Below are 27,750 nucleotides of genomic sequence, written 5' to 3'. Positions count from 1 at the left end.
CGTAAAAAAGAAGCATAAGGAAACAGTTGTATGTTTAACAGCATGAACATACAGTGTATATGAAAAATCAATAAGGAAAAAAAGATCACCAAGAGACAATTCCAATCAAGTTATTTAGAAACCGCAACTCGCTCAGTTTGTGGCATAGCCAGTGGGGACAAAAGTCCTGGCTCGCAAATCCACATAACACGACAGCGAAGGAGAATAGGCTTCCCTGCACCAGAGGCCTTGGGACTAGTAAACCGTGGGTTTCTCTGCTCATCTGCGGCAAACGCTCCGAAGTCGCCCACTCAGAAAGGGCTGGGCTGGCCACAGAGGGAGAAGGGGGCAGGCCAGACGTCTCGGTGCACCCGTGGCATCTGGCCACAACTCTTCTCTCCCACGTACACGAGACTCAATATATGTTCCTACCAAACGATGGTGACCCAGGCTATCACTCAGGATCTTACCCAGAAAAACCTGGAACAAAATATAGTTTCCTTGCCATTTCTTCTCAACGTGTGTTTCCATGGTTTCCAGAAGAAAACAATAAAAGTTCAATCTGAATCCGTTTCACCAAGTTCCCAGCCTAAGTTGCATGTTTACACAAAGGGTGAGCCGCCTTCTAAGGGTTCACTTTCCCTTCAGCAGTCAGCCCTACTGAGCTTCAGAGACTACCCAAGAGTGCCCTCTTGTGGCAATCCTTTTACCTGCAGCAAGTCGAGCTTCAAAGCTTTTAACTAAGGCAGCGGGTTCCAAGGGGTCTGATACCCATCTTCTTTGGTGAGATGACTTTCATTGCATGGAGCAAAGATGCCATTGACCATGTCCACTGCATGTATCACGGGGCACCTGTGCAGCGGTTCTGTCGGTTGGGGAACAGCTTACCCCAGAAGAGGAAGAAGCTAATGACGTGTAGCAGAAACTGTGCGGAAAAGGAAAGAAGGTGGCAATAAAATCCGCAAGAGCCGCTCCTAAAAAGCTTGGCTTTGCTGGCAAAGGGAGCGGGGTGGCTGAGTGGGACAGCCTTGAAGGGGATCTGGAAAACATCTCAGCGCTGGCCACTAACTCTGGTTAGCTGATTCTGCACTTTTATTTTTTTTTAAGATTTTATTTATTTATTTGACAGAGAGAGAGATCACAGGTAGGCAGAACAATAGGCAGAGAGAGAGAGAGAGGTAGAAGCAGGCTCCCTGCTGAGCAGAGAGCCCGATGCAGTGCTCAATCCCAGGACCCTGAGATCATGACTTGAGCCGAATGCAGAGGCTTAACCCACTGAGCCACCCAGGCGCCCCTGATTCTGCACTTTTAAAATCAAGGCCTGGGGTGCCTGGGTGGCTCAGCTGGTTAAAGCATCTGACTCTGGGTTTTGGCTCAGGTCACCATCTCAGGATCCTACTCCTGGGGAGTCAGCTTAGGATTCTCTTTTCTCTGTCTTCCTCTGTCCCTCCCCTCCCCCACCCCTGCCAAATAAATAAATCTTAAAAAAAAAAACACCACACACACACACACACACACACACAAGGGTTGGCAAGTAGATGGGGGAATTTGGTATATAAGATGGTGTTTCAAATCAAAAGGGAAAAGATAGATTATTTAATAAATAGTTTTGGAACAACTAGATGGCTGGGGGGAGAAAAAGCTGGATTCTTCACTCTTGAATCCAAAACAACTATAAGATGGAAGAAAAATAGGAACATTAAAGAGGAAAAAGGCAATTTGTCTTGAAATAGATGAAATCATGGAAGAAAAATTGAGATATGGGTGAACCCTTCCTCAACCCAGAAGCCAGAACACGAAGAGATAAATGACAACAGAAGAAATGTTCCAAAAGTCCTGCAGAGCATAAAAACACACAAAGAAACGAAGAACTTGGGGAAGTATCCGCACTACACCGGCACGGAACAAAGGCACAGCCTCCTGTCTTCCCAGAAGTTCTAACGTGGGCGACTCAGTCGGTTAAGCATCTGCCTTTGGGTCAGGTCATGATCTCAGGGTCCTGGGATCGAGCCCCGTGTCAGGCTGTCCGCTCAGCGGGGAGTCTGCTTCTCCCTCTCCCTACTGCTCCCCCTGCTTGTGCTGTCGAATAAATAAAATCATTTAAAAAAAAAAAAAAGCAAATAAACTCCTAATGATCCAAAGGAAAAGGCCTCTAGCCAACATGACAGCAGGCAAAGGCATGGCCAGGCCCTAACGGAAAAGACATGCCGGAGAGGATGCCGGACCTTGTCCGCAGCAACCAGAATAAACAGGAAAAGATACCACGCCATCACTGTCTGGTTCATAAAGTAAAAACGTCCGCCCAACTGCTATGGCAGCAGGCCTGGGGAGAAAGTCACTGGCATTCATGCTTGGGATGGTCAACCCGTCTACCTTTTCCAAAAGACCCAATTTTGTTCCTGTTCATGCAAACCAAAATGGCTCTTGCCCTAGGACTGGGCAACTGCCCTTCTAGGACTAGCTCACGTGTGCAAACATCCTCCAGACGCAATCAGGCCAGTGCTGCGGGGCCGTGCTTAGGAGTACACACCACAGGACGTCCTGGTGAGGAACGAGGGGACTCGGTCAACGAGTCCGGATGTACGCGTACCGTGGAATTATCGCTCAGCCGTAAAGAGCAAGGGAGTGGATTTACCGCATAGCTGCGGAATCACGGCTAAGACAGAACGAGGATGGTTCTTAAAAAGCACAGGGAAGAGGTGCGTGCGGCAGAGTACCACCCGTGTGAACTAAAAAGGGGGAAGTGTCTGAACAATAGAATTCTGACGCTGGGAAGAACGGAGGTGTCTAAAGAGGGAGATGGGGAACATGACCCAATTTGAAGTTCTGCGAACAGGACGTGTAGGCTGAGACTATATATTAAAAAAACAGGGTCGGGATAGAAAAAGCAAAGGCAACAAGAGTCTGTAGCATCTATTGTTCTTTTGGCTTATTAGCTGCTGGAGCAGTTTTTCCTGCTTAAAATCGAGGGACCGCGTATTGCACGAGCCGTGCACACGCGAGGTCCGCAGAGACGGGAAGGAGAGCAGCGGCGGCCGGGGGACAGGGAGCGCCTGGCTAGCGGGCACAGGTCTGCTCTGTGGCGAGGAGAACGTCCAGGAACGGGGCCGCGCTGCTGCAGGCACAGCTCCGGGACGGGACGGTGCCGAATCCGCGGAGCTGCGGAACGGCAGGGTCGGATGTGAATCACTCTCACGAGCACCGTCACTAACAAGCACCGTCTCGGGCTCACCTACCTCTGGCCTGCTCGTCCGCCTCCGCCCCTCAATCGGGCCCCTGGAGTCACCGTATCTGAACGCAGAGTCCACCGCGTGACTTACTAAAGTGTCCAAGTGAATGGCAAGCATTTCCAACAGACGGACAGACAGATGACACTCCGCGCTTTGACCTGGAGGTCCCGGGTGAGGGTTTTGCCACTGCCCGGCTCGGGTCTTTGCCTCCCAAGTTTGTGCTACTGCCTTTGATGCACTTGTGTCTCCTTCCTGGCAACAGCCACTTCCTGCCGCTGTACGGGACCAGGCCCCAACTCTTCGTCCCCAGCAAGCCGTCCAGAGGGCAGCTCAGCGCTTAGGCTCATCGGGACTCTTACAAGAATCAGGACCTCCGCTTCCCTGCGTGGGCTCAGTGACAGCTTTCTGGGCTACTCCTGAGCTTTTAAGTTCGATTCTAAGCCCCTCAGCCAGGCTACAGGCAGACAGGGGGGCCAAAGAGGCAGCTGCATTTTGAAGACATCCCGAAGCCCGACAGTCACTGGATACTCTCCCGGCCCATCTATCAGCTTCTCTGTGTCTGCGCTCGACCGACAGCCAGAGGTCTCTTGTCCCTCTCCCTTCCTGACGGAGACCCCTACACCTGGGCACTAAAGCGCCACGGCACCCCGTCTTCCCTTCCCAGATGGCCGCTGCCCAGGTCTACACGATCACGCGGAGTCCGCAGGCGTCCGGCCCGTATGGAAGCCCTTTTCTACCGTCCTCACCCTGCATTCTGAACTCTCCGTACTGACGGCTCTTTCACTCCCAAGTCCGCGAAGCCCGCCAGACGGGCGGCTCGGCACGGCTTCCTGGCGCTAGTCCGGGCGCCCGCAGTCTGATGCTCCTGGTACCATGTCAGTTTCTGTCCAAGTCAGTCATCTTAGAGGCCGGTGACTGTTCTAGAGACCTCTGTGTGGGCAGTTAACACCAAAACAGCAGCCTCTTCCTGAATCTCATACCCGACCCAGGCCTCGGAAGCAGGGTTTTCAGCTCTTCTTTATTTCTCGGCTCTGGATCTTTGCCCCCCTTTTCTTGTGCTCTGCGGACACAGATTTCTTTTTGAAAGCTCTGTTCTATTTTGGCTTTCCCTGTCAGGGGTTTGTAGTAGGAAGGACTGGCTTAGTCTGTTGCACTGTTAATGAAAACCTTCTTTTCCAGTTAGGCTCATTGCTCTTATCATCAGAAAAAAATTAAAGTAATGCCTCGAGTAAAACACGTCCACTGGAAACAAGCACATGCTTGTGTTTCTTGCGTGAACGATGACATGCTAACCTAGACAACCGCCTCTACTCTGTGGGCGAAGGCTGCAGTCCCCGTTCTCGTCCATTTACACGATAGAGCATCAGGTAATTTAAAATATGCTTCTTTAGTTAACGCATTAAAATAAAAAAAGAACAAAAAGAAAAACCCCTGTGCATTTGGGCTACCTTTTGGCTCCCCCGGCGTCAGGTGAAACGATGATACAGTTCCTCCACTCGGCAATGTTCTCTCGAATCCACTGCAGGACCGCGGGCTCCGCGTACAAATTATCCACCGGGATGTCAAAGAATCCCTAAGGGGAGAAGTCAGTGTCACGCTGCAGAGTGTTTTGGGGTTTTGTTTTTTTTACAAGACACCCTCTTTCATTATGTAAAATTCGAATTTTCTATTCAAAAGAAGCCTTTTCAACAGACTCCCTTTTCTGAATTTTAATAGAATTAAATCAAAAGACAGGTATGTTCCAGGCCCCTAGGTCAGTCCAATCCATTATCTTTGCAGACATGTTCTAGTCTCTTAGGACTGCCTGTATTCTAAGCACTGGGAGAATGGCTCTGCAGGGGAACGGGGGAAAAGAGGTCTGTTGTGTCTTAAGCACCTTACTGAAAGTCAAATGCTTCTCCGCATCGTATCACCAAGTAGGTGCCGTGTAACAGGGCCTGTTTTATACATGAAGGAACTAAGTTAGGAAGGAGGTCAAAAACACATACATGGCCACTTGGCCATTCTAAGTACCGTCGAGAAATGGAGATGGAATTATAAAGTTTACTACCAAGAAGCCATTCCCTGTCCTCCACAGCTGTTTGGACGCACTGGTGGCAGACAGCAGAAGCATCTGTAAACTCTGTTTCCAAGCCCAGTAAAGGTGAAAATCCAAGACAGCAACCACATACAAACTCAAACACGGGTCACGTTACCCACTTCGAAAACAATTTAACTTAACGCAGTTAGGATTTAACCACTCCCATTAAGCCCCTGGTCACAACCAAGGGCGAGAAAGAAAATGCTAGAACCTGGATCTGAGAGGCATGCAGGTCCATGGTGATGATGTGATCGGCCCCGGCGACTGAGAGCATGTTGGCCACTAGTTTCGCCGAAATCGGAGCACGACTCTAAAAAATAAAGAAACAGATTTTATAACAGGAAAAGAGAAGGGAAGAGATACCATTAATAAAATTAACCTAAGTCATTTAATTTAACTTAAATTAAATTTAAACTTTAATACTTCAAATTATTATTAATAACAAGAAAATTACATTATTAACCAAAGATAGTCGTTCCATTTTATTTGCCCAACATTTACTATTTCCATATATTGTTGCAAGACAATGTGCTTGACGCCGGGTAGAAAGAACAAACATCCAGGAAGCAAACCAAACACACACACATAACATCGCCGTCTGTATTACGCAGAGTGACGAGGGTGAGGAACAAGAGGTCCCAGAGAGAGGAGAGCATGAAGGGAACTGAGTTTAAAGAGACAGGTCATGAGAGGCCGCTTTAAGGAAACTGCTTTTAAGGTGTGGTCAGCAGAGAGGAGACCAGTGTTCCAGAAAGAGCAGCAGGTGTGACATCACTGAGGCCAACAGGTCACATCCAGGGATTGAAAGAAGCCCAGTGTAGCCGCGGGCACTGGTCCGAGACCGGGGGTGGGGGGATGGGGTGGTGGGGAGGGGGATGCTGGGAAGGGATGCAGAGGCCAGCCCCTCCTCAGGAAGAGCTGCTGTGCCGCGGCTAGAAGCGTGTGCCATCACAAATTAAACAAAAACCAGACTGAAGAAAGAACACTGTACCAGGAATAAGAATTCGGTGTTTCAAGAAGGGATACGAGGTGACTTATTGACGCTGTCTCCTCTTTAACATTACCTAACTTCTCTGCAGCTTTCGTTTCTACATCATAAACCCTGGACAGTAACGGTCTACCTCAAAAAAAAAAAAAAATTAAGAGACTACACAGACATAGATGAAACCTGGGAAAAGAGGTCAGTATTGTACTCTAAACAGTAATATTCTCGTACACCAACCCAAAAATATATACATATAAGCTGAAAAGATTTCATTCAGACTCACAGAATGTTGCCAATTGCATCTCGAAAGTGAAACAAAAGACATTTCATTCACAATAGTAAGAAATAACAAGATCCCTATTAAATACATGCGTATATTCATGTAAAAACGTACACAGGAAGGAATTACGCCATAATGTTACGGGATCATTTGTATCTTCTCTTAACACACCATACTTGATAAAAAAACAAACAAACAGGGGCGCCTGGGGGGCTCAGTGGGTTAAAGCCTCTGCCTTCGGCTCGGGTCGTGATCCCGGGGTCCTGAGATCGAGCCCCGCATTGGGCTCTCTGCACGGCAAGGAGCCTGCTTCCCTTCCTCTCTCTCTGCCTGCCTTTCTGTCTACTTGTGATTTCTGTCTGTCCAATGAATAAATAAAGTCTTTAAAAAAAATAAAAAACAAACAAAAAAGAAAACAAACAAAAAAAAACAAATAGAAACCTATTGCTTTATAATCTACTGTGAACATTAGCAATGGGAACCCTCACTAGTGGGAGTCTGGCGGTTTCGGGAGGGGGAGTTCTCATGCCCTCCCAACTCCTAGTTCACTGCAGACCCAAGAGGAAGAGGCGTCCTTGACCTTGCGTAGGGATACTACTCTACCTTTCCAGCAGGAGGAAGAAGTGCTTTCGTGGGCCCCAGGGAACAGCTCAGCCAGTGAGAAGCCACCACACTTTGAACTCCCAGGTTCCTCCGAGAGACTTTTAGTTCCTAACCGCCCTCCCAACCTTCCCCTTCTCTCCTTCAAAAGCCTACCTCTCCCTGCTGTCCTCAGCCTTGCCTACAGTCTTGCCACACCTTGTTTGTTTGCAATTCTTCCATTCCCCATCAACCTGTCAGTTGCTGGTAAAGTAACCGGCAGTCTATTTTCAAGATCTGCATTACTTGGTGATCACATGCGACCCGGAGAGGCCCTGGGGCTGGTGAGCAAACAGGTGCGGTACCCCCGGAGCTGTTGGGGCTCACTGCCTTATCTACGATCCTGGGGTTTTCAGGGAAGCTTTCTCCTAGGATTTTGAGCTTCATGCCTTGTGTCTAAGCTCTCCGGGCTTTACCTGGGATCTGTGTAAGCCCTCGGTTTTGGGGTTTTCTGTTTTTGTCTGTATCTCTGACTGCTCCTTTAACCTTCAGGACAATTCAGACTGTTCCTGATGGAACTGTGCACGCTTCCGGTTTGCTTCCTGTCAGGAACGGGGCTGTTCCTAATGAAACCGTAGCTGGGGTCCCAGGGGTCGCACATAAACCAGCTTTGGCTACCGGCGGCCAACAAGATCCAGAGGCGGAGAAAGGAGTGGTGGTGGAACAGGACAGGAACTTATTTCCCCCCGGAAGACAGCGGGACCAGGGTCTCCAAGATGGTCTCTGAAGTGCCAGATAAAGGTCTGGGTGTATATAAGGAAAATGTGGAAAAAGGTTATGTGGGGACAGGCAGGTGGGCAGTGAAAGTCAGATCAATCCATCATTTGCCTTGGGGTCAACTGCGGGGGGGGGGGGGGCTCGCCTGCCAGGAGCAGCCCACTGCTCAAGGGGGTAATTTCGGTTCCTCTCAGGGGCTGCCGTGCCCTCAGGGTCTTTGGCCTGCGGGAGGAGATAAGCTGGCAAGGGAAACTTAATTAGAAAGTACAGACTCAGGCTAGAATGGAGGCAGCGAAAGTCCTCTCGCAGAACCAGGCTGGCCTTCAGTCCGATTCCTTTTCAAAGTCGGACTGTTCCTATTGGAACTGTGCTGGCCTTTCATCTGGTTCCTTCTGGACCAGGCTGTTCCAGAAAAACCTCTAAGAAACAGGACCCAGTCATCAAAACGCTCTGAAGGCATGCCGCCCCCCCCCCCCCGCCCCACTGGGACTCCAGCTGGTTTTATGTTTAAAAACTATGGTCCCTCCACATGTACATTTATAAATAAATGGACTGGCTTAACCAGAAGCCATTTAGAACTTCAATGGCCATTATGGGGAACTGTCAATCTCTCCGAACTTAATTTTCTCCAAGTTGAACAGGACAACAGCCACGGTTCTCAAACTGAATGGGATTTCTATTTTAATTGGTATTTTGGAGGCTTCGAAACACTATCAGGAATCTGAAATTGCCTCTTTCCGAGATACACTTTATACACTAAATGAGGCAAACGATTAAAAAGAAAAACCGGCTTCTGAGGCCTCTTCACCCTGCCCCCAGGTCCAAGGCAGCCACCTTGTTCAGGCCCCGCCCCCTGGACGCCATCTTCTTCCGGGGTCTCTGTTCCCTCTCATCTCCTGTCCTCTCCTTCTAATCCTTTGGCCAAACCTTCCCTTCCTCAGAAGCTCTTCCACTCTCTCCTCTCCAGAACCAGTTAAGAAGTGCCCATTTAATGTTAAGTCTTCTGAGGGTCTAAACAGACCCTTAAGTTTCTTACATTATCTGAAGTAAGGCTGAACTTCCAGCCATGGTTTAAGAGTTTCCTGAAATGACTGGGACCCCAGACGTTAGCCGAAGAATTTAACATAGTTATTCCAACTTACCACCCTGGTTTCTCAGATTTTTATCAACTAGTGCACATGCTTGTTGGTGAGGGCCAGGCCGAACACCAGATGAAATTAGCCCAATGTGAAAATCCTGAGCAGGATTTAGAACCAGACCCTACCTTTTGGCAAGATGCTAGAAAACTCACTGGAAATCTCCACTGAACAATTATAATGGCTTTTCATAAGCCTGTTGATTGGAACAAAATTCAGGCTTACACACAAAGCTTGATGAAATCTGTTCATGATTATTACAATCAACTCCAAACTGTCTTTAAAGAAAATTCTGGTCTTCGTTTGGATGGTGAATCCGTGGAGGTAACATTTAACTCTATGCTGATTAATGACTACACCAACTTCCCTTTTAGTTAAAAGGACGAGGATGGGATGAGAAACTGCATCCACTTCAGATGAGTAACCTGGCAAACCAGCTTGCTCGCACCCTAGATAACGCACCTAAGGGAAAGACAGATGGCTAAAATTTTTGATGTTTAGCTCCAGCAAATGAAGGCCCCTAAACAAAACCGCAAGAGTAGTTTCTGCTATTATTTCAAAGAACCAGGACATTGGGAAAAGACTGTTACAAATATAAGAGCTTCAGGCATCTTACAACGTCCTACTTCCCAAAGACAGGGGTAGAGAGCAAGATGGAGTCACTCATGTCAAGCAATGACACAAGCAGTTCAGGGCACTGTAGCCACAAGATATCACCAAGCCCAGCATCAGCTGAAACCCCAGAAACCATAACACGCAGAAGCAAAGGAGGTCCGCTACTCATACCCCCTAGGAGTTATCAGAGTCTCCAGGGTCCTCAAGGTGGGTGTCCTGGGCCCCTGCTTGACATGAGTGACTCTATGTTGCTCTCGACAACGGGGCTACAGGAAACTACAGGGGCTTTTCCCAATCCTCCCTCTAAGCAGCCTGCAGAAACTACTCTCCAGGTTGGGGTAAGTCTGTGTCTGCCCTCACTGACACCGTGGCTATAAAGCAGGCCCCACCTCGGAGTACTGAAATGGCTCATAGAGTCGGGGGCCTCTGATCGGTCCCGACAGGCTCCTGTCTCTGAACCTGCTCCCATCTGTCCAGGCCCTTTAAGAGATGCGCCCGCTTTCTTCCCTGGCTCCTCTGCGCCTATTCATTGACTGGGCCCAGATTTCTTAGAAAAATATGCCGGAAGCTGCTCTCTCGGAAAAGAGGAAAATAATTCTAGAATTTGACAGTAGTGACCAAAATAGCCAACTGGGGGAAATAAATGACCCGTCGGCATCTTTTTTATGCTGTCTCTGATGGCACTTTGACTGACACCCATTCCCGCCGAAAGCAAATGCTTCACTGTAACTGACCTATGTGGTGCATTTCACAGTGCCCCGGTTGATAAGGACAGCCACTATCTTTACCCCTCGGGAAGGAAGGCAATGCACCTGGCCAGTGATGCCCTAGGGCTACACAGAGCCCTTCCTAACTTTTCCCAAACCTTAAAAGCGGGTTGGGAGGATCCACAGTTTTCGGCAGGTCACAATATGCAGTTTGCTTCTGTCCCCCTTCTCAAGCCTCATCACAGACGACACCACACACCTGCTAAAACTTTTGGCCTTAAAGGGACATCAAAGTCTCCAAAGAGAAACTGTCCAAACTCCGGTTTGGTATTTAGAGTCCGTGATCTCAGAACACAAACCAGAACTGGATCTGGGCAGACTCTGAGGGAACCTAAAATGTCCCAGAACCTAGAACTAAGAGGCAGTTTCGAGGCTTTCTCAGACTGGCTGGCTCTTGTGGAAATTGGGATTCCAAACCTCTCTCTCCCCGCCCAGACCCTATGCCCTTTACTCAAGCCTGACAAACCCAACCCTATTATTGGGAAATAGGGGCATGACACAGGCTTTGGGGCTTGAAAGCAAAGTCTAACAAAAGCCCCTGCCCCCTAGACATCCTAATCACCAACCTGCCTTTTTCCTCTTCGTATACAAGAGCTTAGGGAATGCCCCCGAGCACTCACCCACAAACATCAGGCCAGAGGGTGACCCGGCCAGCAACCAGTGGCTCCTCAGGGATCTGCCCTTGGCCTCAGAGCTGCTCCTGCCACTGCCCTCACGGATAAGGCCACTGCAGATGTAAGTCACACGGGTCCCACGAACCATCCTCCTGTTCCAGGCAACCAGGCGCCTCACCCCAGGGACGCCCTCCTACTCCCTGTTCCTCCAAGAGTCACTCTTTCTCACCGCGATGGCCCTAACTCTGCCAGCCTCCCCCCTTCCGCTGACGAACCCCCTCACACTGCCTCACGCTGCAGACCGCCTTCTACTGCCCCCCGACAATTCCCAGGAGACTCCTCTGACCCACGCAGACTGGCAACCAGCCCTCCCACTCCCTCTGAAGTCACCCAGGCTTGTCCCCTTTACCTTTAGCTACTTCCGCTACAACAGGGCTGGGTTATACACTCAAGCTTCTATTTTCGCCAAAGGCAGAACCACATACACCTATATGGACAGTCCGCGTGCCTCTGGGGTAGCTCAAGACTCTGGAATGTTACGGCAGCAACCGGGTCTCCTTACTTCCAATGGGGACAATATTAAACATGGCTCCCGTGTCCAAAATTTATTGGGTGCCGTGCTTTTGCCGGCAGCTCTGGCTCTGAAAGTTCCCAGACAGTCCAGACTCAAGGACTGTCTGGTCCTTGACTTGACCTTGCTGATACTTCCACCAAAAAACGCTCTTCTCAAGGAGAATGACAGCCAGAGCCCTGGTGTGTCCCAAAGGGGGGGATGTTCTTTCAAAGGACAAATTAGAAAAATTGACCAGAGGTGTGCAACAATTAGCCCCAGAAAAAATACTGGAAATCTAGTAACTGTTGCTTTGATAAAGAAAGCGAGCTCAGGTTTAGACCAAATAACCATCTGGTCCTACCAGAAATTCCACTATTCCCACTACTTCCAACTGTACACGCATTAAACCTGGGTCTACTGACAGAATGAGAGCGTTCGTGAACCAATATTGACGGGAAATTTTACAAAGACCGAGAAAATGTCTACTTTGCCTGCTCCACTTGGCCAAAATACAATCCTGGGAAACCTCTCCACACTGCATCTTAATGTGCCTGGCAAATTAAACTGCCCAACGGACCACTGGAGGTTTGGAAACTAGACTTCATGGATACAAGCATGTTTTCATCATGGTTTGTCAGTTTTCTCACTGGACTGAAGCTTCCCCTGTAAATACGCCAGTGCTGTGGCTAAAATTCCAGCAGAGAAAATGATTTCCTTCCCGGGGAATCCCTCTTGAACTACACAGTGACTGGGGTCCCTGCTTTACTGGTCAGGTGCTTCTCCAAGTCTAGGCACCGTGGCTAGCTTCACATAAATGTTTTCCACATCGTCCTTAATCCTCAGGGCTGCTTGAATGCACTAAGGACACCGTTAAGACTCAAGTGGCAAAATGTGTACAGTCCAAATGCCTGGGCCAAAGGCATGGCCGTGAGTCCTTCTAGATCACAGACCTTCCTGCTTTTGGAACTCAAGCACTCTCGCACTTGGAGATAGTCCCAGGACGACTGTGCATTTGGCCCTGCCTCTTTGGACCCACACCTGATGCAAAGAGAACTCTTCAGTATCATAAAGGTCTAGTTGCTTCTGTTTAAAAAAAAAAAAAAAAAAAATCACCATTCTCTGGTAGAGCCAAGCCTTCACTGCGCATTCCCAGCAGAATGCGCAAACAGTCTTACGTCATCACCCTTCACAACCTGGAGAATTTGTCTCTTGAAAAGGACACCTCCAAAAAGATCCTTTAGCCTCGCTGGAAAGGCCCCAATCGGGAACGGCTCACCGAGCCCTGTGCCGCCCAACTTGAGAACAGACTCCTGGATCCACGTGGTCCCTCTAAACCAAACACCGCCCCCTGACCGGACCTGTTCGCCCTTGAAGGACCTGAGAGTCAAGATCCCCGGAACTGAAACACAAAACACCTGGAGAGACCGCCTTCCCCAGCTCTCCGGACCGGGCCTGTAGACCTTCTTCCTCACGGTCGCTGCTTCTATCTCTTTGGTGGCAAGAAAACACCCTTGATTTGCATTGCCCAATCTCTTGCCGAAAGGGGGAAACCTTTTCAAACAGGAACAGCCCCATTAGGACCCTGTGAGCGTTTCCGAAGGGCCACAAGGTTCTGAATTCACAAGTCTTTCTTTTATCTCAACTAGGAATGGGCCCTGGATTCTTATCCAAATTCATAGTTTCTGAACTAGCAACTTTACAGACTATTAGTGGTAACAAACGTGGTTCTAAATAGCGTTTTTGAGATAACTCTGTTTTAAAATGTCCTTGTCAAAAGGGTCTGTTTTGACTACTGCTTCACGTTTCTCTGTGTACCGTGGCTTCCCAAACGCGCTGGGTTATTCCGTGCACCGCGCTCTCGCACTAGTCGCTATTTTATCCCCTAGCCATTTCAGGAGGCAAAGGTGACTCCGGTGACCTTCAGAGAGAGAAACCTTTCTTCCCTAAATCCAAGTAAGAGCCAATAAATATTTTCAGACCTAGGGTTCTGGTTGAGAACATACAGTTGGTTCTGTCCTATTGGTTTGGACTGGGTGTTGTCTCTCCATCTTTTGCAGAAAGGACATGCCCAGCAAGGCGACGCGGGCTCCATGCTCACAGTCCGGAGAACAGACAGACTTCCGAGGGGAGATGCCTGCGCCTTAGTCTCTTCTAAGGCTCCTGGGATTCGCTGTGGCTTAAACACTTTCCAACTGCTGCGCTTTCCCTCCCACGTGAGACGCGACAACCGGGAAAGGTCCTCACTGGCACCGAGAGACAGAAAACCACTACATATAAAGAACCTGACTGCTGATCAGTGACACTTCCAAGGAAAGCTGTTGATCAGAAGGGGGAAATAAGAACATTCGTGAGGCAATTCTCACTAAAACGGAGTCAGGAGGTTCCAGGAGGGGGAGCTCTCACGCCCTTCCACTCCTAGTCAATTGCAGACCCAACAGGAAGAGGGAAACGTGGCCTTGCGTGTGGACATGACTCTACTACTTGGCTACTCCAGCAGTGTGGACATGACTCTACTACTTGGCTACTCCAGCAGGAGGAAGAAACATTTTCCTCATTCCTGGCAACAGCTCCGCTGATGGAAAGCCACTATAATAGCTTCAAACTCCCAGTTTCCTCCAATGGCCTTTTAGCTCCTAACAGCCCTCCTAACTTCCCCCTTTGCTTCTTCAAGTGCCCTCTCCTTCGTCCTTCAGATCTGCCGACGCTTTTTTTAAATTCTCAAATAAGCCTACCTTTTGCTGGTAAAATAACTGGCAGTTCTAAGGTTAGTTCTAAGGTTAGTAACACATATGTAACACACACACATGCACACATTTTTTCCAACCCACAAGGAATGAGAACACCCCAAAATGTTAACGGTAGCTGTTTCCAGAAAGTGAAATTTTGGGAAAATATTCTATTTTTTTTTACACTTTTCAACTAACTACAAACTGTAATTCATGTTTTCACTGTTTAACTCTCTGTTCTGTTCCATGCTGCCTTTGGGATAAAAAAGACCCCGACTTTGGGACACCTGGATGGCTTAGTCAGTTAAGCACCTGCCTTTGGCTCAGGTCATGATCCTGGAGTCCGGGGATGGAGCCCCGCACTGGGCTCCCTGCTCAGCGGGGAATCTGCCTCTCCCTCTACCCTTTACTCCACTTGTGCTCTCTCTCTCTCAAATAAATAACGAAATGTTAAAGAAAAAAAAAAAAAAAAAGAACTCCCCAACCAGCCTGGCTCCAAGGGTCTCCCCTGCCATCTGTACTGGGCCCACTCTCTCCCTCTTCTAGAGAACAATTTAAGCCTTGCCGTCTACACCCACATGTCGGTCTCACTCCCATGCCTCTGCTGGGCCACACTGCATTTGACCCTCCCGGTCTGGTTCAAATCTCCAAACGTTGTGACACTCTGAGAACTCCCGAGAGAAACGGTCTGTCCGTTCTAAAGGGCGCTGCATAGGCTGAGCACTTGGCCACTACTGCTGAGGACCACCTCAGGCCATCTGCTGAAAGACTGACATTAGGAGACGTGAGGTGTACCGACGTCATAGTTCACTACTGGACCAGGCATCCCTCAATGGCAAACGACTGATTCTGGAGATTCTCACATCCTCTGGAGCACATGGCTCGGTACCCTACGCACCACAGCTCTTCAGTAAATACTTAACAACAGACTCTCAATCACATCGCGTTTTCAAGGCTTAGTGATTTGCCTCGGTGACTGCGAGAATTATTCAGTCTAACACGATTTCAGGATAATTAAAAGAACAAACTGATCACGGAGCTTCTTTGTAATACAATCTGATTCTCAACGTTCATCAAACTGGGGTTCTTCCTCTGATTTTGTAACTTGCCGAAACATTCCTCTGTGGCATCCAGCATGTCCCGCTTCTGAGATCCAAACCCCAGGTAATGTCTAAACTCGTACTTTCTGATTTCCTTCTCCAGACCTTGTTTACGAATTTGCGTTCTGTACCATGACTTTGGCTCAAGACCCAACTGACTCCTGCAGGAAAGAGAATCTGCAAATTAATGGACTTTACAGCCACCAGGATAATAATTTACATGACCATTTCCACAAAGGTGGCATCCAGGTACAGTAACCAAAAGTAAAACGTTCAACTCCCCTGATGAAACGCGGAAAAAGATCAAACATTTGGTGAGCCAGCCCAATCATAAAAAGACTCTCTGGATATTCTAGATCTTATTCGAGGTATCGGGTGCCATCCTGCTAGAAATGCACATTGGATGAGCTTTACAAATTTACAATATTGGAGAAACCAACGTCAGGACAAATGTTCTCAAGGTTTCCAGTTAAAAACCCAAATGAAACAACTGGATAATTGTTTGAAATAATTGCAATTGAAATTTCAATAAATAACATTTCAATGAAATAGAAATAATTGAAAAGAGCATAACCTTGAAAACGATCGGGGAAAACAAAGCTACAAGTCCTGTACCCTCTCAGAACTAACACTTTCCCGCTTTGCCCACGTCATACTGTCTGTACCAGGGAAAGGAACTGGCAATTACTGACTGCCAACCAACGCGGGCATCAGCCAGCCGCGGCCCGTGAGACAAACCCAGCTTGTGGTCTGTTTTTGTACAACCTGTGAGCTAAGAATGGCTTTTACATTTTTCAGAGGCTGAAAAACAAATGAAGAACGTTTTGTGACATTTGAAAAGCATATGAAATTCCTATACCAGGGGCATCCGGCTGGTGCAGTCGGTTAAGCATCTGCCTTAGGCTCAGGTCATGATCCCAGGGTCCTGGGATTGAGCCCACATACTGCTTCTCCATCTCCCTCTGCCCTCACCCCCCACCGTTTGTGGTCTCTCACAAAGAAACACATAAAATCCTCAAGAAAAAAAAAAGATGGGGTGCCTGACTGGCTCAGGCGGTTAAGTGTCTGCCTTCAGCTCAAGTCATGATCCCAGGGTCCTAGGATCAAGCCCCAGGATGGAAACCTGCTCCGCGGGGGGGCCTGTCTCTCCTTCTCTCTCTCCTCTCTCTCTCTTTCTGTCGAATAAATAAGAAAAATCTTTAAAAAAAAAATTAAGGACAAAAAAAGTAATTCCCATTCCCGCGTCCATAAACAAAACTTTACTGGAACACAAACAGATGCCCCTTCGCTTATGTATCACATGGCTGCTTTTGCGTCAGATCAGTGGAGCTGACCTCATCGAAGAGATCTGGTGGTCCGCCAAGTCTTAAAATTTGACACCTGGCTCTTTTTAGAAAAAAGTCTGCCTACCTATGTATTTGTTGTAGGCACAGCATGTCAGAAATGGTAGCAAATGCTATCCTTACATTTACAGATGAGAAAACGAAACACACGCAGAGTTTAAGCTACCGTTACAAAGAAAGGACAAGCTGAGTGAATCATGCTGCTGAAATTCAAACCTGAGTCTGCTTGTTTCCAAAGCTGTAACCCCGGAGCTCAGGCAATGCGACACGATGCGTTTTACGATACATACTATGTCCCCTTCCCTTCTCCGGGACGGCGCTGCGTGTGCCGATGCGTCATGATTTATGAAACCGTTCCTTCACCGCTGGAACTAGGCCCTGGTTTCTCGCACATACCAATGAAGCCAAAAATAAAAGTTTACAGATGTGCGGGGCTTGCTTAAAAAGCAGCAATAAGATTCAAAATAAAGAAGGCTTTTTCTTTTTTGAAGATTTTATTTTATTTATTTGACAGAGAGAGACACAGCGAGAGAGGGAACACAAGCAGGGGGAGTGAGAGAGGCAGAAGCAGGCTTCCACTGAGCAGGGAGCCTGATGCGGGGCTCGATCCCACCACCCTGGGACCACGACCTGAGCTGAAGGCAGACGCCCAATGACTGAGCCACCCAGGCCCCCCAAAGAAGCAGGTTCTGAATATGAATAAAAGCCTCTAGTTTTTTCTGGGCTTCTCTGCACGTAACTCCGAAAAGGTCAATTACCCTGGATTTCCTTGTGTCTCAGACATCACAGGCTGCACTGTCCCGCAGGAAAGAACAGGACAAGAGAAACCCGGGTTTGGGGCCGGGGGCGGGGGGGATGCAAGTGTGGCCCATGCCATCCTGTCACATTCCAACACTGCGTGGCCTTTAGCCTACCTAAGCAGAGCACAAAAGGGGAAGAAGGGTTTTCCCCTCATTCTGGGTCTCAGCTCAGCCCCGCTACTGATAAACACAGTTTGCTCACAGGCTCGGGCCATTTCTCTTAAGCATTTGCTACAGCCCTTGTTGCACGCACTTCAAGAGGGAGATTTCACGGAGGTAAGAAGCCAAGTGAAGACACAAATAGGTTGGAGGGATGTGGCCTCAAGCGAAAGAACGAGGCAGCCTCTCCAAGCGAAGGAACGAGGCAGCCTCTCCAAGCCGCAGAGGCCAGAAGGGTCCTCCCCTGGGCCTCCAGACACACCTGGCTCTGCCACACCGTGATTTTTGACCTCTGGCCCCCAGAATGGTGAGGCAACATTTCTGTCATTTCTGAGAGCCCCCCCACTCTACCCCACCCCCCGTTTAGTCATTTACTCCAACAGCAACACAAAACTGAACACAGCCCTCCACCATTCCTTCTCCCCTCACCAGTTCTCTCTGACAATAAGCCACACAATTTCTGCCCTCAGGGCTCCCTCTGCTGCTATCTGTGTGGCCTCTCAACCTGGCGTCCACCTCCCCGCGTGGTTGACAATGAACGTCTTATCTCTTCCATCGGCAGTTAAGCTCGGAAGTCTGGAACTGTCTGATGCGGGTTAAACACAAAAACAGCTACCAGGTTGTTTCCAAGAAATACACTCAGAGCAAAGTGATTCACGAAGAGGGAAAGGAAAGACAGGTGCCCTGAAAGGAATACCCCACCCAATGACGGCCAGTGGGAACCAGGACAAAAAGCTGGTGAGAAGCCACCGCCACACCGCCAGCTCATGGGAGAACTGCATAGGACCGCGGGGACACTGCTGGCTAGCAGTGGCCACATTCCCCCTAAGGCGGGAGACAGGTCCCCATCAAGGGCCAGGGCCAAGCAGGGCTAGTTTCTCTGCAGGACAAAGACTTCATTAGGAAAAAAAATGAGCAACAAAGTTTGAAAATGCCACCCTGGGGGCGCCTGGGTGGCTCAGTGGATTAAAGCCTCTGCCTTCGGCTCAGGTCATGATCCCAGGGTCCTGGGATCCAGCCCCGCATCGGGCTCTCTGCTCAAGCCGGGAGCCTGCTTCCTCCTCCCTCTCTCTGCCTGCCTCTCTGCCTACTTGTGATCTCTGCTTGTCAAATAAATAAATAAAAATCTTAAAAAAAATGGCACCCTGGAAACAGACTGGATACTTACAAACAAAAGCCATAAAAGTATCCACTGGTATCGGTTAAGGAGAAGTTAGGGCTCCCCTCCCAGGGGCAGTGGGCCCAGAACGGGGGCCATGGAAACGTAAAAGGAATCAGTTACTCAAGAAGATACAATCCCCTATCTGAGCACCAAATGCCAAAGTCACTAGAAGTGAAAGGAGAACCTGATGGCAAATGACAGAATACAGAACTCACTAAACCTCTTGCTACATGAAAGAGAAAGCGCAGAGTATCACTGGCTCCTTTAGGACACGGACAAAAGTGAAGATGTACTACAAGGCTATGACATACACAAACAGAACAACAGACTGTGCTAATGGGCCAAAAATTAATAGAAATTTTGGAGATAAAAATACACAGAAAACTTTCCAATCAAGTTAGAATAAAAAATGCTTCCTAAATAACAAGGGGGAGGTTATGTGCTTCACAGCAACCTATGTGACCTAAAGGTTTTGGGGGCCCTTAGCTAAAGCTCCATCACCGAGTGATACACACACACAGTCACAAAGTCACACGCTCACGCGTGTACTGCTCATGAGCCAATAATGGTTTTTACATGACTGAACAGCCAGGGGAAAAAATAATCAAAAGAACATTTCACGGCATTTGTCAATTACATGAAATTCACGTTTCACTGTCCAGACATAAAAGTTTCATTGGAATACAGGCACACCCATTATTTATATATCATCTGCGTCTCTGAGATACACCAGAGTTCAGCTGCTGCCACACAGACCGTACACCCCTTTACAGAAAGTTTGCCGACCCAGTCTAATCCATGCAGGGTAAATCATAACCCAACTGCAGAATGGAGTTCTGGAGACCAATTTCTAGAGAGAAATTAGCTGACAGCTGTGTTCAGCACGGGGTCTGGGAACCATAGCGGAAGAGGCATTAAAATTTAGGGGGATCTTGGTATAGGAATTCAAATTTATCAAGGGATTTTTTTTCCACATAGGAGAGAAGCTTGTGTGCTGTTTGGAAATGTGTGTTGTTTCATAAAATGAATTTAGGGAGATAAACAGGGGTGTATTGCGGGAAACGTCTGGCATGATTAGTCACATCACAGAACAGCCATGTGTCTTGTCCACTGGAAGGATTCGTGGAGAATGAGCCTCTAGCCAGCCATAAGACAGAAAGCACGTTAACAATTTAAGAGCGAATGGCTATCGTGGTTTGAGTGATAGCCCCCCAAAACGCATCGACCCAGAACCTTGGAATGTGACCTCATTTAAAGAGAGGGTGCCTACAGATAGGACTAGAGGGTAAAGCTCAAAATGGGTAAAGGGTTAAGGGTAAAGATCAAAATGAGATTGCTCCAGATTAGGGTGGGTCCTAACCCAATTACCACCCTTTTCAAAAGGGGGATGGGCACACAGAAACAGGGAAGAAGGCCCCATGAAGAAAGCTGCGAGGTGGGAGCCATGCTACCAGAAGCCAACGAATGCGAGGAGCCACCAGAAACCAGAAGAAGCAAAGGCGGCTCCCCCCACCCCCACCAGAGTCTTCACAAGGAGCACAACCCTGATGCACCCTGTTTTCTGATGCCTGGTCCCCAAATCGTGACAGAACAGGTTTCTGTTGTTTTAGGCCACCTAGTTTGTGGTGATTTGCTGCACCAGCCCTGGCAAACCAATAGAATCCCCTCCAAAGTGCCCCTTCAATCCCAACTTCTCTGATTTTTTGCGAAGGCAAGGGCTATTTTAATTTCTAAGAAACTCACACAGCCTCCTATAGTGCTAATGTTGCTAAAAGAAAAAGTTAACAATACTAACTTCGTTCTTCGTGAAAGGTTAAAAAGAGGTGTATTTTTTATTTATTTTAGTTTTTTAAAGATTTTATTTATTTGACAGAGACAGAGATCACAAGTAGACAGGCAGGCAGAGAGAGAGAGGGAGAAGCAGACTCTCCACCAAGCACAGAGTCCGATGTGGGGCTCGATCCCAGGACCCTGAGATCATGACCTGAGCCGAAGGCAGAGGCTTAACCCACTGAGCCATGCAGGTGCACCCCCCCCCACAAAAAGAGGTGTATTTTTTAAATGAATGTTTTTCTTTTCGAAGACCTGTAGATTCATATGCAATTGTAAGAAACAATTCAGAGATCTGGTTGGGCCCTTTACCCATTTTCTCCCCATAGCAACATACGCAAAACTAGAGTACAGAACCCCAACCAAAATACTAGCACTGATCCAGCCCAGGGATCAGATTCCACTTCCCCAGTTTACCGTGCTCACGTGGGGGCGGGGGGGTGGGTCCAGTTCCATCCACCACCACTAAAGATACACAACAATTTCATCACCAGGGCTATATGCTATCATAATTCCTGGAAACACATGCCTTGAATCTCTATCTGTAAATATGAACATGATGGCTGGTTCAAAGACAGACCTTTGAAAAGCCCAGATGAGAAGGCTTATTTACTTGATCATTAAAATAGAAAGCAAACATGTTCCCAGATATTCTAAGGTAATACGTAAGAGGGAAAAAACATAGATGTTACCCCAGAATAGGTTCTGCCAACGGGACCCAAGCCTCCTACCTTGTCCTTTTTATCCTGTCGGGCGTACGGAAAACACGGGATCACGGCGGTCACCCTGGATGACGACGCGATCTTGCACGCGTTGATCATGATGAGGAGCTCCATGAGGTTGTCGTTGATCTCCCCGCAACCACTCTGGATGATGTAGACATCTTCACCCCTCACGCTTTCACCAATCTCGACGCTAGGAAAAGGAAAAGCGCTAACGGTGAAGCAGGCTTGCGTCTCGGAGGTCCCCTGGAGCACGACTGTGAGGCAAGGGTTCACCGTACAGTGGCACTCATGGCTAGGACCTCCCACGGCCAAAAGATGCAGAACAAAATGTGCAAAGGGAAAAGGGAAAGGGGCGAGGAGCAAACTCCGCGGGCAAGCCGGTGCAAGCTTCACCCCCCCAAGTCACTCGCGGCGACAATATGTCCGAAGCGCTGTCCACCACGGAAGCTCATCAGTGCCCAGGCTCATATCGGGGGGGGGGGGGGGCAGGTGGGGGGTCCCATGGGCTCCATCTGCCTGGCCGGGACCAAGATCCCAGACCCCCAGGAGTTCCACGTTAAGCACAGGGCTCGCACAGTTAGGCAGAGCGAGCTGTTCCTATCTGGGAAGGGCGGGAACCCTGGCAAAAACAAGGTTCCCAGAAGCCTGCTGAGGACCCCCTGGCAAGCCGCGCTTTCTCACATAGGAGGGGATCTTCTACGCTCCTCGGAAATACGTCTCAGTCCTGCCATATTAACCTCTTTCTGCTAAATAGTATACTGAGCTTTGCTTTTATTAAAGTTACATAAACGCACTGCTTAAAAAGTTCTCGTCATTCTTAAGGCTCGTAGCAAACATCTCAGAGGCAACCCACGTCAACTCCGGCTGTGGCTCTCAGGCGTTTATCGTCAAGTCTCCATCAGTTCATCTCTCTTACTTTATCTTGAGTTTGCATTTCCAGCATCACGTGTTGACGTCTAGCTATGAAGACGAGGAGCTAACTAACCCCCATACCCCACACCCGTGTCACCTGCGGCCCCAGCAGCGCTCGGGTCTCACCACCATCCCGACGCAGAGCAACCTTCGAACCAAACAGGACAGCTACTTGGAACTCTGCAAGGGCTATTCCAAGTTGAGCCATAAAGCAAACTTCAATCCAAGGTTAGATTTCCCTCTTACACATAGCTTTCGGTCATGTGTCTTCCCTGGAGTCTACCGCCCTATGTTTTCACCTGCTAAGTTTTCTAAGCAGTGAAGACAAATTCCAGCGGAAACACTGGCCTGACCATCTACATTCCTGCAAGCGCCATCTCCAGCTCACTGTCCTGCCGTGTCTTCTCCCACCACTGGCTGCTCCGGATTCTCCTTCCGCCTCTGCACAGGTGCCGCTCCCAGGGTGGGGAGGGGGGAATCTCACCATCCCCCCCCCCCCCCCCGCACTCAATTCCCCACTTCCTGTATCCTCTTTCTTGCTGTACTTCTTCATTTGGCTGGTTGGCATCCTCCAGTAGCTTCTGGAGAAAGAGTAAAGAGGAGCTTCAGAAGTCTCTGAAAACTGCATGTTGGAAAACCTGTGTTTTGGGCAGAGAACGATGGATGTTCAAGACGACAGCGAGCCAGCCCATCCCTGGCACGCGCCCTCCCGTGGGAAGAAAAGGGAAATAGCACTGTGTGCTGGGGCAGGTCCTTCCCAGAGCAGTGCCAGGAACCAAGGAGACCCTCGGTTGTGCTACGTTTTTCCACAATCGATACCTGGAGCATAATACGAATTCTGCATTTGCTTCCACACCACCTTTCATCCTGAGATGAGAAGGCAGAAAACTGCACTGCCCCCAGCTGAATGGAACCACTGAGAAATACTTGGCGCATGCGTGCACGCACCCTCCCCATGAGGACCACAGCCACACCCATCCACATCTGGTATCACCATTCCCCACATGCCTTCGGATCACCCTCCCCCCATTGCCTCACAAGAACCCCAAAGCTATGGCCCTTCCGAGACCCACTTCCACAAGGAAGCTGTAGGTCTTTTTCAGTGGAAAGTGTCATACTTACTACAGTGTTTTTATATATATATTTTTAAAGAATTATTTATTGGGGGGGAGCACGACCAGGGGGCAGAGGGAGAGGGAGAAGCAGGCTTCCCGCTGAGCAGGGAGCCTGATGTGGGCCTCGATCCCAGGACCCTGGGATCATGATCTGAGCCAAAGGCAGACGCTTAACCAACTGAGCCACCCAGGTGCCCCACTATTGTTTAAACCTGTAGCATGTGTAGCGTTTTCACCATTTCTATTGTATTCCCATCTTCTTAAAGCAAGTTACAGAAGAAGATTGAGTGCTGGTACCCCCCTAACCCCAGTTCTCCCATAAACCCTGTGCTTTTTATTGTATGATTTTGCCTGCCATGATGGTTAGGAAAGCACGTCACAGTACAGTCGGACGGACTGCAAATGGGCTCGCCCTGAGAAGAAACAGAATGACTCTTTAAAATTACAAGTGAGGCACATAAATAATTACCCTTATCTCTTCTACTATCAGAAGTCAATTATACCCAATGAAACTGCTTTATCAACAGAGCCAACTGTTTCTAAAACAACTTTTAAAATGAGTCGACAGGGGCACCTGAGTGGCTCAGTGGGTTGAGGCCTCTGTCTTCAGCTCAGGTCATGATCCCAGGGTCCTGGGATCGAACCCGCATCGGGCTCTCTGCTCCGCGGGGGGGGCCTGCTTCCTCCTCTCTCTCTGCCTGCCTCTCTGACTACTTGTAGTCTCTCTGTCAAATAAATAAAATGTTAAAAAAATAATAAAATAAAATGAGTCGACATTTCCGACGCCATGCAGCAGTATGCTGAATCACAGACGCTTCTACCCGACTTCAACTAGAATTAATTGGAACACAAAAATGAAGTCTTTCAAGTCGAACTGATCTGCAGGTGAGTTCTGGTAACGGGGGGGTCCCGTTTTTCTACGTTCTCTGCTATGAATGGACAGAGTATGAAGAGAGAGACAGAATTCTATATGCTCCCTCCTATTTTGAGTTCTAAGGAGCTAACCGTAATTCCCTTGTGAACATCCTGCCAACTGCGGAATAAGGCCAATTTGGAAATCGTGGAATTATATAGCTAGAATGAAGGTTATTGACCAGCCGACCTTCAAATAGGGAGATTTCCCGGAGATTATTCAAGTTGCCACAATGCAATCACAAGGGTCCTTTAAACGGGCCAGGAAGACAGAAAAGGTTCGAGACAGGAGGTCTGAGGCAGGGGGAGAAAGGTGCTGCATGGTTGGGTCTGAAGACGAAGAAACCAAGGGCTGCCAGCAGCCTCTCCAGGCTGAGAAAGGCAAGCGAATGGCTTCTCCCCAGAGCCTCCAGAACAGAATGCAGCAACCCATAACAGACTTCTAACCTACACAGCCACGAGATACAGCGGCGACAGAGGGGACATGGGCCTGCCAAGCCCGAAGTATCTCCCGCCTGGCCTGTTACAGAACAAATCTGCCAGCGTCTGATGTTAGGACTGTTTATCCCCTAAGACCTGCTTCTCTGGCCTATTTTTCTTCAGGAACTTCAGTCCCCTTATGATTAGCGGTCCAGCAGAGGATGGAAAGTCCTATCGCCATGGCAACTCTCCTCCCCAAAGCTATTCCTGCTTCTACTCATAAAGATGATCACGACTGATCTTTCTTGTAGGGGCTTTTAAAAATTGTGGCCAGAAGGCAGCATCCTTTTCTGTTCAGATGAAGAATCGTCACAGATTCCAAAATAAGAAGGCAGGTGAGTTTATGTGACTCAACAATGAATGGGTGTGGTGATTAAAAGATGGCTGCAGATGCGCTGGGTGGCTGCCTTTGGCTCAGGTCATCCTGATCCCAGGATCACGGGATCGAGCCCCGCATCGGGCTCCCTGCTCAGCATGGAGCCTGCTTCTCCCTCTCCTCCTTCACCTGCGTTCTCTCTCAAGTAAATAAATAAAATCATAAAAAAAAAAAAAAAAAAAAGTAGTGGAGTCTAGGGGCACCTGGGTGGCTCAGTCAGTTAAGCATCCAACTCTTGGTTTCAGCTTAGATCACGATCTCAGGGTTGTGAGATCAAGCCCCACGTTGGGCTCCACACTCAGGAAGTCTGCTTGAGATGCTCTCGCCTCTGCCTCTCCCCTTCCCTTGCCTGCACACTCACCTTGCATGCACGCACGCTCTCTAAAATAGAAAAAATAAAAAGTGGAGTCTATGTTCCCCTTCCCTCAGGTTTGAGAAGACGCTGCAGTGACAATTCCCCAACTTCAGGGCCCAGAGCTTACCAGACCAGCAGGTCCACCGCCTGTCTGCCATGCTATAAGGAAGCTCAAGCAGCCCCGGGGTGGGGGGGAGGTCCTGAGGTTCCTGACCAAGCTGCCAGGCAGGAGCCGGCACCGACATACCAGCCATGTCAGCAGGCCACCTTCGAAGTAGACCCTCTAGCCCCAGGTCACCGTCCCAGACGCCATCACACAGGGCACTGGCCACACTGCACATTTGTGAGGTCAAATACACAATCACTGTTTTTTTTTAAAATTTTACTTATTTATTCGACAGACAGAGATCACAAGTAGTCAGAGAGGCAGGCAGAGAGAGAGGGGGAAGCAGACTCCCCGCTGAGCAGAGAGCCCGATGCGGGGCTCGATCCCAGGACCCTGGGATCATGACCTGAGCCGAAGGCAGAGGCTTTAACCCACTGAGCCACCCAGGCGCCCCCACAATCGCTATTTTAAGCGGTTAAATTCTGGGGTGATTTGTTATACAACAGAAAACCAAAACTGTGTCTTTCAGTACAGCTAACCACTCTGTGGGCAGGTTAACTGACCAGGATAAAATGTTACAACAGACCTTCAGACACCTCCACTGTGGAATTTCAGCCGTCTCTAGGGAAGCCCGTGCAGAAACATCTCTCTGCATATTTCAAATGATTCAGAGGGGCTCCTGCGTGGCTCAGGTCATGATCTCAGGGTCCCGGGATGGGGCCCTGTGCTGGGTTCCATGCTCAGAGATGAGTCTACTTGTCCCTCTCCCCCTACTTGTGCTCACTCACGCTCCCCGTCTCTCAAACGAATAAATACCATCTTTAAAAATAAACAAAAAAATCAGTAAAGTGATTCAGAGATGAGAAGGGAAACTCAGGAGGCCGTGTCTGATTAAGTGGTGTTTTAAAGGTGGGGAAAGAGGGACACTTGGGTGGCTCAAGCAGTTAAGCGTCTGCCTTCAGCTCAGGTCATGGTCCCAGGGTCCTGGGATCGAATCCTGCATCGGCTCCTTGCATGGGGGGCGGGGGCGTGAGTCTGCCTCCCCACTTGTGCTTTCTCGCTCTCTCTCTGACAAGTAAATACATAAAACATTTTTAACAACGATTATTTATTTATTTATTTGACAGACAGAGATCACAGGTAGACAGAGAAGCAGGCAGAGAGAGCGGAGGAAGCAGGCTCCCTGACGAGCAGAGAGCCCGATGCGGGGCTCAATCCTAGGACCCTGGGATCATGACCTGAGCCGAAGGCAGAGGCTTTAACCTACTGAGCCACCCAAGTGACCCTAAAGAAATACATAAAACATTAAAAAAAAAAAAAAGTGGGGCACAACGGGGAAGAGGTGCCTGGCTGGCTCAGTTGGATAAACGCGCTACTTTTGATTCTTGGAGTTCTCAGTTTGAGCCCCATGTTGGGTATAGAGATTACCAAAAAAAAAAAAAAAAAAAAAAAAAAAAAATCAAAACTTTAAAAAAAAAAAGTGGGGAATGGAAGGAGTGATGACCAGGAGATATTAGAGCACATTTCTGGTCCTGGTTCTGGGGACAGGCTCAGAAAGCTTACATGAACTAAATCAATTTGCTCTTCCTTTTACCCCGTTTCTCATCTCTAGGACCACACAGTAAAAACCAGATCACAGTACAATACCTAGTACAGAGAGGACTGTTTGTAAAAATCAACCTCTGGACCTACACAGTTCACGGGAAAGAGAAAAGTCAGGAAGTTAACCTGTTATATTCCAAAAATAAAAACATACAGGGGTGCTGGGGTGGCTCAGTCGTTAAGTGCCTGCCTTCAGCTCAGGTCATGAGCCCAGGGTCCTGGGATGGAGCCCCACGCAGGGCTCCCTGCTCAGCAGGAAGCCTGCTTCTCCCTTTCCCTCCCCCTCTGCTTGTGTTCCCTCTCTTGCTGTCTCTCTCTGTCAAATAAATAAAATCTTTAAAATATATATATATATATAATGTTGGGGCACCTGGCTGGCTCAGTCGGGAGCATTTGAGTCTTGATCTCAGGGTAGTGAGTTCAAGCTCTTCCTTGGGCACAGAGATTACTTA

The 27,750-nt window shown here is 48.7% G+C and overlaps 1 protein-coding gene across 3 annotated transcripts in view; it reads right to left on the bottom strand.

The window, feature by feature from the left end:
• Nucleotides 1-27,750, bottom strand: part of PRPS2 (phosphoribosyl pyrophosphate synthetase 2) — a 36,174-nt gene that overhangs the window by 6,078 nt on the left and 2,346 nt on the right. For all 3 annotated transcript variants that reach the window (XM_045995314.1, XM_045995316.1, XM_045995315.1), the window contains exons 2-4: nucleotides 21,447-21,630; nucleotides 5,501-5,599; nucleotides 4,658-4,782 (exon numbers count right to left, since the gene is read on the bottom strand). In XM_045995314.1, coding sequence (XP_045851270.1) covers nucleotides 4,658-4,782; nucleotides 5,501-5,599; nucleotides 21,447-21,630 — 408 coding nt within the window. The remainder of the gene's footprint in view (nucleotides 1-4,657; nucleotides 4,783-5,500; nucleotides 5,600-21,446; nucleotides 21,631-27,750) is intronic.

The sequence above is a fragment of the Meles meles genome, chromosome X (genome assembly GCF_922984935.1).
Source record: "Meles meles chromosome X, mMelMel3.1 paternal haplotype, whole genome shotgun sequence".
NCBI classification, from domain to species: Eukaryota; Metazoa; Chordata; class Mammalia; order Carnivora; family Mustelidae; genus Meles; species Meles meles.
The sequence above is the reverse complement of the archived record's forward strand: the minus strand, read 5'-3'. Positions and strand labels throughout refer to the sequence as shown.